The 14,178-nt window shown below is 41.0% G+C and overlaps 3 protein-coding genes across 3 annotated transcripts in view; all 3 read right to left on the minus strand.

Annotated features, from left to right (window-relative positions):
- Positions 1–5,002: 5,002 nt before the first annotated feature.
- Positions 5,003–6,905, minus strand: LOC148913800 (uncharacterized). Its single transcript, XM_089025920.1, has 2 exons — positions 5,937–6,905; positions 5,003–5,431 (listed from the first exon to the last, which is right to left on the minus strand). The coding sequence occupies exons 1-2, from the start codon at positions 5,998–6,000 to the stop codon at positions 5,019–5,021; spliced, it is 477 nt and encodes a 158-aa protein (XP_088882046.1). The 5' UTR covers positions 6,001–6,905; the 3' UTR covers positions 5,003–5,018.
- A 250-nt stretch (positions 6,906–7,155) lies between these two features.
- The window catches only part of LOC148913801 (immunoglobulin superfamily member 10-like), a gene marked incomplete in the record, with an annotated part of 199,017 nt that continues 191,994 nt past the window's right edge, over positions 7,156–14,178 (minus strand). Inside the window, 7 exon segments of the mRNA XM_089025795.1 lie at positions 7,156–7,632; positions 7,721–7,760; positions 7,848–7,881; positions 8,375–8,473; positions 8,571–8,612; positions 9,088–9,528; positions 9,649–9,846. Coding sequence (XP_088881921.1) covers positions 7,282–7,632; positions 7,721–7,760; positions 7,848–7,881; positions 8,375–8,473; positions 8,571–8,612; positions 9,088–9,528; positions 9,649–9,846 — 1,205 coding nt within the window.
- On the minus strand, positions 11,011–14,075 carry LOC148913802 (uncharacterized). The gene is made up of 2 exons (XM_089025921.1): positions 13,690–14,075; positions 11,011–13,245 (listed from the first exon to the last, which is right to left on the minus strand). Exons 1-2 carry the CDS (start codon positions 13,766–13,768, stop codon positions 12,857–12,859), a joined length of 468 nt encoding a protein of 155 aa, XP_088882047.1. The 5' UTR covers positions 13,769–14,075; the 3' UTR covers positions 11,011–12,856.

A 14,178-nucleotide genomic window follows, 5' to 3' on the forward strand; every position in this document is an offset into this window, starting at 1 on the left:
AACTTTACCACTTATTTAAATCCCCCCATTAAAGCCCATAAGGTTCGCCTCATAAGTTGTTCTTTGTACAATTCTTGGTATAACCTGATTAGGGGCATAGTCACTGAGCATACAGGAGGATCTAACTATCAAGCCGTATTGCTGCCCGATGGACATTATACACCAATCACACTGGCCAAGGAATTAGCAAAACACGGTTATACTCTCACCACAGGATTGCCGCACGAAATGACCCTCAAACATAATATGTCAAATTATTCAATGACTTTTGGAAAGTCTGACCCATTGGGATTTTTATTATGTGCCTCAGGCAAAACAATTACCGACACAGCCATACCTGTGAAATGGAAAGTCGCATCCTCTTACGAAGTTTATTGCGACTTGGTCAATGGTTACAACAATGGAGAAAAGTCTTCTCTTATGTCCAAGTTTCTGCCCAAAGGTAATCCATTTGACCCAGTAGAATACACTCCCATTTCTTTAAGCTATGACTTGTCCAATTTGGTAGAGAGCATAAACATCGCCATTAAGGTGGACGGAAAGACGGTGGATTTCAACGGACGTAAGATCAATCTTGTTTTGGAATTCATATAATGGGCCGCGTAGAGGACAAACTTAAAAGGATTTACTATGGGCCTGAAGGCTATTGGAAAGGAGCGTCGGCCATCAAGAAACTCGCGACCGCGGCCAGGGTATCAGAAGAAACGGCTAAGAACTGGCTAAGAAAACAAACCCTCTGGCAGGTTTATCTTCCCGTGCCCAAGTACATTCCCAGGCCCAGCTTCACCGTAAATGCCCCCAATGAAGTTCATCAGGCGGATTTGCTTTTCTTACCACATGGCAAGGTGCGAAGAAAGACCTATAGATACGCTTTGACCGTAGTTGATATCGCAAGCAGATACAAGGACGCCGAACCCATAACCAGCAAGGATTCTGGGGAAGTCGCAGAAGCCCTAGGTAGGATTTATAAGCGCGTCTTGAAATGGCCTAAGCTGCTGCAAGTGGATGCGGGGACGGAGTTCATGGGCGTGGTTACTAAGACCCTGAAAGACCACAGCACTAAGATTAGGAGAGCCGAAGCTGAGTACCACAGGGGTCAGAGCATTGTCGAAAGATTCAATAAAACCCTGGCTGAGCGTCTCTTTGGATACCAGTATTGGAAAGAGCTGGAAGATCCCTCCAAACGCAACAGGGAATGGACTCAGAGGCTCCCCCAGGTCGTCGCGGCTTTGAACAACGAGGCGGCTAGGGCTACGGGAATGAAACCCAAGGATGCTATGAAGAAGAAACACGTGGAACACAAGTCCTACGTCAGAAGTTCGAGGGCGGTCGGACTGAAGGAAAAAAAGCTCCCCCGCAACATAGTGGTCAGATACCTCTATCAGCCGGGGGAACTCGAAGGTGGCAGTAAGAGAGCCACGGATCCTAACTGGTCTTTGGAAACCTATGAGATTTCGAAGTCCGTCACCAAGGAAGGGCAACACGTGTTGTATTACCTAGATGGCCCAAGTCGTGGATTTGTTAAGGAAGAGCTGCTCATAGTCCCCAAAGACTCAGAGTAGTGCAGCTCCACGCGCCCGATTACACTCTAAGCATGTCAGTCTTACGTTGCCTCTACAATGCCCGCGTTTATTATTTATGCGATCAACGGAGAACTGCTGATCGTCATTTGGGTCAAACCTCCATAGTAGCGGTATGTTACACTTGGCACACCGTGCCCCTTTCTCATAGACGTCGTCCACGCATAGGTCGAATTTGACCCCCGCATAGCGGGGATCCGTACTCTTTTCTTCGTCGTGCCGCTTGTAGCGAAGGAGTTTCTTATCAATGTTCTCTTTGGCTACGTCCTCTGGGGTGCGGTCGTAACGCAGTTGCGGACCCCAGGCTCTTTTTAACTGCTTGGCGTACTCCACGCGGCTTACGGCGGTGTAGATAAGGTTGCTCCAACACAGCCGCTGGTCTATGATCCACAGCGTTTCTTTTATGGTAAGCCCCTGCGCGCTGTGGACTGTCATACAATAACCCAAACGCCAATCTGGGTGGGAGGTAATTTTTTCCACCTTTTCTATGGGTACCCAGGCTTTATCGTGCGTTACTGCGTTCCGCAGTTGGATGTCGGTACCAGGTACCCAGACGTCTCTTTTTTGCATGCGGGTGTCGTGGGGTTTATAACAAACGGGCACGGGATGCGTAGGAAAGCGCTCTTGGTGTATTTTGAGTAAGTCTTTCTGTATGCGAGATTGTGCCGCGCGCTTACTACTTAGCACCAGATCCTTAGGGTGCCAGGCGTATAGGAAGTCCTCGTAGGACTTCGCTCGTACGCGTTTGCGCAGTGTCTTGCATTGCTCGGCATCACTGAGCCCCCTTAATTCCGCTTTCAGGTTTCTTATTTGATCCTTACTGCGGTAGTCGGCGTTAATTTCCTCCGCATGGTCTACGAACCCCTTTAGCCATTCGTGGGGCATCTCTCCGCAAATGGGAGGAGGCTGGCAGGGATCTCCGGCGAATATTACTTGACACTTTCCACGGATGAATTCTACGAACTCCTGCAGGATTTCTAAAGGAACGGTGCAAATCTCATCCCAAAGTATCACCGGAGGCATGTCGTGGATGGCTTCTGGTACCCACTTTTGACCATTCCAGCGAAAGAAGCTGTGGTAGGTCTGCGCGTCGTTGCCCATTTCGCAGAGTTCTCTTTCCAAACGATGCGTCGGAGTTAGCACCTTTATCGTAGGAAAGAGTTCCAAAACACGCGTAGTTTTACCGCTGCCGCCGGCACCATAGAGGTAGGAAAAGCGTTGGTAAGAAATGGGGTCGGCGACGGAAGGTAGAGGCTCCGCGGTGGGTTCTACGGCACCGCAGAGATGTTCTCCGCGATACTCCACGCGTGCTCTCCAAGACTTTATCTCTTCGTCTTTAACGCGCCATTGTCCACTTTCTGCAAGTTCGTCGTCGGTTTAGAATTCCTGCATCTTTTCTAACACGCTCGGCTTAACGTACAAAGAATCCGTAGCCACGCGTGGGATGTCTTCTTTGTCAAACCGCAGGAACATTGTGAGAAGATTGATATGCGCGTAGGCAAGCATGCTGGCACGCAGATGATAATATTGTTGCCGATGGTCCTGGTAATAACACAGCGCATCCCATTCGTGTAGATTATCGTCGACAAGGTAGTCCCATTTCTCTACAGACACCATCGTTCCTTTGTCATGCGCGCGCTTGATGAGGAAGCTTAGCTCGCCTTCGTCCGTTATCAGGCGCCGCTGCATATGTTTTTCACCTTCTTTTGCGCCCTGCGTGAATTTACCTATGACCACGCGCGCTGTGGGGTTATGCTCCGGTAACCATTGCGTGAAGGCGCTATGGCAGAGTATGGCTTCATGCGCTGTGTATTTTAAAAGCTTGCGCTCTTCAAAGAACTTCAATAGGGGCACCGGTATCCATTCTTTCTCCTGCAGGTGCTTCCCATACCACGCATAGATTATGGGGTGCAGACCCGCTGCTAATTTCCAGGTGGTCAACCGTACAAACCCCGTTGCCGGCGCGTCGTAGTGACCATCCAACGCAACACGAAAGAACTGTGAATCTGGATGTCCGTAGCGGTCGTAATATTCCTTACAATCTCCCAGGCCTTTGAAGCTTGCGGGGTAACAGTGTTTCATATCCAGCGACACGTATTCGTCTTCGTCGTATTCCATGTTCCACAGACCACCGTGACCGTGCTCCACGCTAGCTTTAGCTATATCTTTGAACTCCTCCGGCGTGGGTTTCCAGCCGTTTCTCTTCTTTGCGGCTAAGAAGTCCAAGCTACGGGAGCTGAGCACTTCGTCTGAGAAGTCTTCTCCTAAAGTCTCACAGGCGCTTCGAATGCGCAGCTGTTCCACTTCGGGCCGGTAAAGAGTACCGTCTTGCGTTATAAATTGACTTCCCTCCGCATCCATTAACCAAATAGAATTCTCGTGCATTAGTTCTGCAAGCGGCGAGGTCTTCTAAACACGCGTTTCTTTCTTTCTTGGGAACCGCAGCTCTCGCCACGCATGTGCATTGTGCTGGTAGATAACAATAGGCGCTCCCCGGCCTCCATAATTCTTCGTCCCTTCGTAAATGAAACCGTCGGTGATGTCTTTTACATGTATGCGCCTTTCTAACGCGGTTTCTAACTTCTTGATGTTCTCTATGGAGCCTCCGGCCCTACGCGCGGAATCTTCCCATTTCCTGATGGCTTCTCTTCTCTTCGGCGTAAGCTTACCACCCCTAGAGGAATCCTCGAAGAACTCTCTTACCGACTTCCCAACACAGTTGCCCGGATGTCACATTGGCTGCAACTTCTTGACGTCCGGCTTCTTGATTTCATACGCACCGTAGATAACCACGGTAACCGGGTAAGCGACCTCGTAGAACAACATGTCTATTCCCTCCAATGTTCCCGGTCGCGTGTCCTTGTTTAAAACGAACAGGTTCTGCTTACCAGACGCCCGTATTGGATTACGGCCCTTTTCTATCACCCATTCGCCGTCCAAATACTTTACGAACGTCAACTCCAAACGGTAGTCGCCGGCCGGCATTGTGTCGATTATCTTTTCAGCCATTTTGTAATTCATAGTTTCGTCTGTCTTTCCCTCCATAAATGTCGCGAAGACAAAGTCGGCATCTGAGTTATCCATCACCCGATTCCCGAGCTTGCGCACAGTTTCGTTTCGAATGTCGTCGATGGTGGCCATCTATAACTAAGGAACATTTTAACCACCATTCGCGGTACCCAACACAGCAGCAGTAAGGAAATCGTCGCGCTACCAAAATACCTGCCTACGGGTAATTCCCGCTGCGGACGGCAACCACTTGGGTCGGGAAATCCTGGTCGTTCCCGGTACCCCTTTCGCGAGTCCCCCTTACTGCTGCTCAATGGATGATTTAACTGACAATTAGATTAATGCTCAACCAGCTGATTTTTGTAAAATGGTTTAATTGTTTGTTTGTTTTGGTTTTTGTTTTTTTTCAGAAGCAACTTATTTAACTATTTATTCATTATAATCCCCCGACATGCAATAAGAGTTATAGAAGCAATCCATACCTGCGGTAGTTAATTGTGCCGAATATATGGTGTTTGGTTTCCCTTCTTCCACAATCCCTGCAACATACTGATTGGTATCGTTGAGAGTAACATTCGTTAGTTTGAACCAAACGTGTCCTGAATTGATATCACCAAACCAATGAACTCTTCCTTTGTAACGTAAAGCATTTCTGTCCAAATCCGTGCTAAGCACAACATTATTTGATCTGTCTACGTAGATGAACTGTGGTTTAACAAGTCCATCGTATAACAGTCCCCAACTCGCTTCAAACATGCGATGTCCATTGGTTGAGTTCCACATGAAGAAAGCATCTTGACCAACATTTCGTATCATAGGGCTTGGGCTTCTTATGCCACTTTCTAAAAAAGACGAAAAAGATTAAGAATCATATTGGGATTGACATTTGCATTTTGTGTGTGTTTGTCAATTATTTCTTTTCTGAAAGTAAAGCTTGCGCGATATATATATATTTTTCGTAAGTGAAGTACTTGCTAGCCGAAATTTATCTTCAGATTCAAATATAAAAGAAAATACACGACCCCAAAAAGGATAAGAAATGGAAGAGGCGAATCAAATAGGGAAAGACGAAAAAATGACTTGTTTGCTGAGCTCCTCATGCATAAACTTCCGCTATACCGTGACGCTATTTCAATTTAAACTTTACTTCTAGCTCGATCATTAGATGGTTACATGCATTTAGTAAGTCAGTTAATTATATGCCTCTGTTATATGTGGGTTGTTTTTAACGGAATTTGACTTTAAAAAGGGAAACGTGAATGTACGTTCGTTATTTTAATTACAAAATTAGAGTAATATTAAGAACCAGCTATACTCATGTAAAAATTGGTAGCATGATTAACTTACCCACCAGAGGAAACGAAAACAGAACACAAAGAATGGGCAGTCTAGTAATTAAAATACTTTGCATTTGGACAAAATTCAAGATAAACGTAATAAAAATAAAAAACAGCAATATGTTACAAATAGCAAGTTATGTTGCTTCAGAGCGAGAACGTATTTATATGTCGATCATTGGCTATGCGTGATTGACCTTTTTGTCTTATCACTTTATGCAGATTAGCTACTGGTAACGCAAACATTACTAGTACGTAGGCTAAAAACCTTTCGCTTGCTTTGAAAATTTGTGGCTTTGTGGCAAACAAATATGATATTGAAATATGGATATTAAAATATTTAAGGAAATAATCAGTTTATTCACTAATATTCGGTTGCGCATAAGGTCACTATAAATGTGCGCAAATTGTCGTTTATGGGAAGGGTTCGTACATCGGCTTGCCCACCAAAATACCGGGTTACTCATAGATCGGAAATAATGTGCACACCAGGCTATCAATGTGAATGTTGTGAACACCGAGTAATCCATAGGAATATTGCACATACTCATCGGGTATTCCGTAAAAATACCGGGCCGGATCTTCACGAATGATGAAAAAATACCCATATAAATGAGGCGATATATAAGTCATCCATGTGAAGGACGTGCATACTGGGTTGTCTTTAAAAATCATGTGCACACAGAGTTGCCCATAGAAATATCAGGGTATCCATCGATAGATAGATAGATATTGGGTCATAAATAGAAATCATGCGCATACCAAGTCATCAATTAACATGATGCGCGCACCGAGCTGTCCATAAAAAAATAATGCATACCCATAGTTGCCCAGTATGCGGAATTATCCATAAAAATCATGCACATGCAGACCTGCCATTAGAAATGCTAAGTTATCGATAACAATAATGCGCACGCAGGTTTATCCAAAGAAATGATGCGCACTTCGAATTGCCCAGTGGAATACCAAGTTATCCAGTGAAATGATGGGTACTAAGACTTTCCTACTATGAAATACCGAGTTATCCATAAAAAAATATTTACACGCCGGTTTATTCATAGGAATAAAGTACACGCAGGTTCGCCCATTGAACTGATACATTATGCATCGAAATAATGGGGGCAACAAATAAAGTTAAATTGATTGTATTATTAAAGGTGTGAATTCCTGTTCTTCGACAATCACACTAAATTACGTTGACGTGTAAGCAATGAATTGGCAATTAATACTTATTTTTAAAATACCTTAACTTCATTTTATTTGTAGTGTTTTGGAATATACTTTGGATAGGATAGGTTTGCTGGGCAAAAAATATATGGGCGGCCTTTGAGCAAATCGTTTCTCTGTCTAGTTTATTATATGACAGTCTCCATTTTATTAGTGTGCAAGGAGTGATAATAAGATGTTTCGTTCCCAAGAGAAAGGGGTTGATACGGATGGATCTCTTGGTCATTAGAATGGGTTATAGATTCCTTGATTCTTTCGCAAAGGGGTTCATACAGTGGTCCTTGGACACCTTGTTCAGATGTATTTAGGAAATTTAGGTCCTCATAATGTTGGGGATGATTGGGTGCAAAGACTTTATGAGGTCTTGCAATCTCATTTGGCAGTGGTATGGTTTCATATTCTGGTCCAGTGTTGGCAGGCGGCTGTGCAAGTGATGTTGTAACAGCGGATACCACATTCTCGTCCATCTCAAGTTCGTTCTTATATAAAGGTAGAAAAAGAAAAGGTTTTACAATTTTGAGAAACAATGCACGCAGTTGATAACAATATAGAATTATCATCACTCACATCGTAGATCTCCTCTTTGGCAGCTTTGTTGGTAGTTGTTCTGAAAATACACCAATGAAGGAACAATAATACAATATATTTTACAAGGAGAGTTATATTTATTTGCATGCAACTAAGTGTCGTTTACCTCTGGTTGGGTTGGTTTTGTTTTCTAGTTCTACCTGAAATGACAGCAAAATGTAATGTTAATAACCAAAAACATATAGCGAGTGAGAAAATAGAGAGGAAGAAAAAGAAGAAGACGAAATGAAGCAAAAACGCCAAATGAGAATGAAAAAAACAAAACAAAACAAAACAAAAAAATAACAAAAAAAAAACAACAACAAAAAACTAAGATTAATAGCTTATGGTTTCAAACCCAGGGACTTAACATAACTCAGGGTCTTAGGTCTGAGGTGATGCCTTTGTAATTACATCTCCAAATGGTTAGAGCTTAACCTGGCTCGGATGATGACTACGTTAATGGTGGTCCCGCCCCTAATTAATTAGAGACGTTGAAAGAGGACCACGAGCTTATTAGCTTAATTTCTATCAAGTGTAATTCTTCATAAACAAAGTTAATTGATTAATTAAGTAATTTTTAGCTTAAATTGTAAAGAACATTATTTGTTTCAACACTAACGCGCACTTGAAATTTAATTAACGCGCACTTACAATTTAATTTCTCTTTCCTTCTTGACCAAATAAATTGAAATGAATTGCAACCAAGAGAGAGAACGATAATTGTGATAATGACTCCAAGTACAATTGTGACTGTTGTGAGAAAAATGAATGAAAAATAAGTACAAATAAATAATTTAAATACACGGTTGTTTGGTTTTCAGTTATTGCTATTATTGCCCGTACTTACAATATCTCGAATCTCCTTCCCTACAGCTATTAAAGGATTTACCTAAGAAACAAAACAATTCTTTAAATGAGATTAAAAGAGAAGAACATTTATTTTTTAAAAGATTTTGCGGCATTTCATGTATCGCCCGTGCTTTTGAAAATAAAGACATATATATGCATATTTTCATTTAAGATATTCTCATAAGCACAAATGCATTTTGTCATAACATGTCATAAAATTGATTTGTTTGTAATGTCGCGTCGCCATAATTATTTATAGCGTATTTAGGGTATTGAATATTGATGAAAACTAATTAAATGCACGCGGATCGCGGATTGTTGATTATCCATATAAAAGCGAATGACTACAGGTTTTCGCCATCAATTCCGAAATTATGTCATTCAGGCACTCATATTTACTTTGATTCAATTCTTATCACCATCAGGGACATTTAGGACACCATAGTAACGGCTGAAATAACCTCAATTATCACCTCGACTGAGATTTCTTTAACCCGCCAATAACTTAATCTCACCCGAATATCGATCTGGTACTAAATACCAAAGCCATATGTACATACCACTGTTATATACCGTCTTATCTGTTGTAGTATTTACAGTCTTAACATTACGTTCATCCCTGATGCTTTCTCCATATCTATTCCATGCAGTAACTGTAAACTTGTATGTCTTTCCATACTCAATGGTCTTTGTCACGATGTATTCCAGTCGAACAGGGTCAATGACATCTTCATATTTGGTCCAGTCAGATTGTTCTTTTCGTTCTTTTGTGTAGATATTATAATGGGATATCTTTCCCCCATTGTCATCGGGTTTTGTCCACCTTAGAAGAACTTGCATAGTTGATCCCCCCTCTATGAGCAGCGCTGTCAAGAGTTCTGGAATTTCTGGCCTGCCTAAATCCAGACCAATGCATGCAAGATGATCAGCATTTATACAATAATGAGCTATGAATTCTGCAAAAAATAAGCTTTTAATTCATTTGAATAGCTTGTCTTGTTATGAAGGATGTTTATGTCTTTACTTTAGGTCACTCAATGTAATTAGTCAGGTCTCAAGATATATATTTTATTTACCTGTTTTCTTGGTAGTGATAATCTTGGTTGATGACACTCCATAACCAATACCATTCTTAGCATATACTGTAACCCTATACTGACTGTCCTTCTTTAAGCCTGTTAGTACTGCATATGTGTCAATTGTCCTTACAAAGCTATGTAAATCAGTTTCCAGTAGGTAAGCAGTGACAGGACTTCCACCATCATCAGCAGGTTCGGTCCATCTCACATTTGATGATGATGCTTCAATCTTGGTTATCGTTAATGTAACAGCACCTGGGGAAACTTGGAGAGCAATAAATCTCTATTAGCAACATCTTAATACCAAAAAAAGGAAATATTTATTTAGTTGAAGATATTTAGATGAAGTTTTGCTACTTCAATCCGAGAATTGCTGATATTGGTAAAAATACCAATTTAGATGCATAAGGAACTTTAAACTTACACAGCTGAGTAACATTGATGACGTGTTCATCACTTCCCAGGATGTTTGTTGCTCGACACTTGTACTGTCCGTAATCTCCTTGGTCAGCAGTTGTCAGCATTGTCACCTCACTACCCCCGGGTACAAGGTTGATACCTGTAGTGACCTGCTGATTTGTTGGTTTGTACCATGATATCCGTGGTGCAGGTAAACCAGTTGCTAAACATCTGAGATGAATACTGTTACCATTCCATGATTTGAATTTTGAAGGAGCCTGAGAACCATCGATAACGGGTTTGTCTATGATCAAAAAAACATTTTATTTTCTAAGAAATGCCTTGTTTGGCTACCTTCGATTCTTTTTGTTTTAAATCAATCTGCATAGTTTAGTGAAATTAGGCACTATCTATCAATTTTTTTGTATAATTCTTACACTGCACAGTAACTTGTATTCTGGCCAATGCTTCTCTTCCTATCCCATTACTAGCTGTACACGTGTATGTCCCTGCATGTGATCTGCTGACTGACGGGATGTTGTAGACATTCCCAGTGTAGACAGATCCTGTAGGTGTCTTCCATTTAATGGTTGGTGGTGGGTATCCATCTGCATCGCACTTTATACTTAGGGAGTCGCTCTCATTCACTGTCCGGTCTTTTAAATTGTCAGGCATGATAGATGGGTGGTCTGATTAAATAAAATATTACAATTATACTATTATTAAAAATCTATTGACTTTAAAATGTGGTTACTTTATTTTTTTGCGATAATACAATGAATGGTGGGTTTCCTTTTTTACTCAAAAAGTGAGGGATAATTTGAATTAAGGAAAAAAAAAAAAATCCTGCCTTATGCATTCAGCGAGTAGTCATTGAGGAAACCTTACGTATACATCATATATTTACTTACATTTAACTACGACAGTGGCGGTTGCATTGTCAGTGTGCTCCATGCTGTCATAGGTGTTCTTTGCTGTACATATGTAGCTGCCAGCATCTGTTTCGATAGCATCAGGTATTCTAAGTGCTCCCCCAGCTACTGTGTGACCAGCTTTGATGACACCATCAACCTTCGTCCATGATATGGATGGTGGTGGATAACCATCTGCTGTACAGCTGATTACAATCACATCACCTTGTACAACTATTTTAGCAGTTAAAGCTGTAGTGATGTTTGGAGGAGCTGCGATGTATAAAATATAAGGTTTACTTACTATTGAACAAGAAGAGGCCGCCTAAACAAACTATCACGCTATGTAGTGTTTAAAAAACGAGTAGGAGTGTTTTATCAGGTATTTTATGCCTGATAAAACACGATCTACGAGTTTTTTGAACTGCTTAAAACACTGATGAACAATTTATAAGATTTTGGTTCAACTGGAGCCACCATACACGTCACGAACATGGATTTTTATACTTCGATAGAGATTTGACGTCACGGGCATGCGCAACCAGATTCAATAGAAGCTCTCACACGTTGGATATTGCGTGCCAAGGCAAAGACAGGCACGTTAGTCAAAGATCATTATGATCATTATGGTGGATCCAATTTGACCATAAGCTTATGAATTATTAATGAGTGTTTTAAGCAATCATAAAAAACAGGGGCAGATTGTACATATCATTTATATTACTAAGGGTAACTTAGGATCAGCGAAAGAAACGAGGACGGCGATACCAGATGATGACCATAGCTCGTTTTCAAAACGATTTTCCGTGCTTGTATCCGTAATTGCCCTTGCGGTTGCCAACCGCGCTAGGACGTGAAAAAGCAGCAACTGGCGTTCTAGTGAAAACGTCAACGGCAAGGTGGACAATGAAACTTTCTCTGTCCTCGCTTTAATCTTGGATGTTTGAGTCGCTAAGAGACTTTTGACAGTGAGGAAGGCTACTGAATAAGAAAGAAGCATAAGTGTTACATCCATACTGTAATGAATGTTCAACAGGTGGAGGTTATTTTTCATAATATTATTGTTCCTAGCCGCATTCCTAAGTCTTAGGATTTGATTAATAGAGTACATATGGTTTTCAAAGTAAGGGAAAAATAACAATAAGAAGTTAGTTAGCTCGATAACTTTCTAAAGTCTTTGCTGACAAATAAAATTTAGATGTAGAGGAAGTCCAGGAGGAGTGGGAGTAAAGAGTGGAGGAGGAGAAATATAAAGAACAAAATAGATACAACAAAATAATGTTGATACTTACAATGCACAGTCACTACAGTCTGTGCAGTGAACGGTTTCTCATTAGGGTTGTTCCTGGCCTGACACTCATACGTCCCATTCTGATCTCTTGTAATACTCGGTATCCACAGTGTAGCACTTCCGGTTCCGGTACTCTTGATTACGTGACCTATTATCTGTACCCACGTGATGTTAGGAGTTGGTGGACCAACAGCAGTGCAAGGCACACTCAGCTTTTGGCCTTCTGTTATATTTTTTGATAATGGTGGTTGGGGATTGAAATGTGGACGAACTGTATGCCAGTAGACAAATCATTAAGTAATGAAACTGTGAGGGAAGGAGATGCAACTAATAATGCTAACAAGAAACAATATATTTTTGGTTTTGCGATGATTAATTTTGAACTGCTTGAGTACACTCTTGAGCCAAAAGAATTTGTTCCATCCATGAATTATTTACGATTATTTACTTAAAAATTTATATTATGCAATACGTATTTTCACCCAAATGTATTATAGCAATTTTCAATCACACGCGCCCTCTAGCGATTGTTTCTGTCTCGACGAAGAAGGTTTTGGTGGACGTCAATCACAAGGGGGAGGGGGAGGGGCTAATTAGACTGTTGTCAGTTATCTGTGACCATTAACCTTGCTTTACTTGAAATCGGATAGGCTGCTGTGGTCAACACAATCATGCATTCATATATCCCACTATCAGCAGCGGTGACATTAGAGATAACCAGTGTAGCAGTGGACTCTTTACCGACTCGTGTAGGATTTAATAACCTAGGGGGACATGTTTTGGTATTGACGAACCACTTCCATCCATTCAGACCATCTTCCCTACCAATAATTTCTCTTCTGTTATTAGAACCATAAAAGCCCCATTCTGGTGAAAACAGACTAAACTCCATGTCCCTGTTGTCAACGGTGTAGTCCCACACGAACCTGGCAGTTTGTCCCGTCTGTACGTACAGCACAGTGGGAGGATGATTAGTTAAACAAAATGCTGAATCTAAAAAAAGAAGATCACAGCCTTGTATTTTATAGCAAATTTATAGAGACGTTGCCGAAAGTTACGCGAACGTTCAGTGTATTAACGGAGATGATGTCTATGAATTGGGCGGGGCTCGGTGATTTTTGACAATCGATCATTCGAAATTCTTTTTTTTTTTTTTTTAATTTGCAATTGCAAACAAAAGTTCAACTATACATCTATTTTTTCTTCTTTCCCTTCCGTCCTATGCGCTTTCTTTCTAATTTCTGGACCCCCAAGGTCGTGGAAACCTATATTTATACCGGCATTGTACCAATAACTAAATAACGATATTGGTTCTGATTTAAGAAAAAAATAAATAATTAATACTATTTTTAAGTGATTCTGCATCGTTCCGAGTGGACGGATTGTCATATGAGTATACATTCTGTGTGCTTTCTACGACGAGTACTGTGAACTTACCTACCACAGGAAGTAATGCCAATATTAAGAAGATAGCAGCATTTAATGACGAGTTTCTTGGAAATTTGCCTTCAATCATGTTGTATGTAGAACTCAAAAAGCTCTACAAGCGATTTTTTTGGCCATAATTTTTGAGCGCGATTTCAGAAATCAGCAATAAAACGTGTTCGAAAAAGAAATAAATACGTTTTGTTTTTTACCCTTCCTGTATTAACCTTTTGTTCACTTTAAATAGAAAATGTAACGCAAGTTGAGTTACATGTTCAATAAAACATGCGGTATTTCTGATTTGGCTGCCTTTGGATCAGAGGGCAATTTAACCGGGATTAAAAGCTTTACTTGTTTAACAAAACTAAGAAAGGTGAAACGAAATAAGTGAATGTGAAAATAATAAGCAGCTTTATAGGCTTACTGAATATATTTGAATGAAAATGAAAATGAATATTTTCGCTTGTCAAACGATTCAGCTAGAGTTTCAAATCCTTCGTT

This window comes from Actinia tenebrosa, unplaced genomic scaffold, assembly GCF_029948245.1.
Source record: "Actinia tenebrosa isolate PJP-AT-01 unplaced genomic scaffold, QUT_ActTen_1.0 PGA_scaffold0__85_contigs__length_37466705, whole genome shotgun sequence".
Taxonomy (NCBI): Eukaryota; Metazoa; Cnidaria; class Anthozoa; order Actiniaria; family Actiniidae; genus Actinia; species Actinia tenebrosa.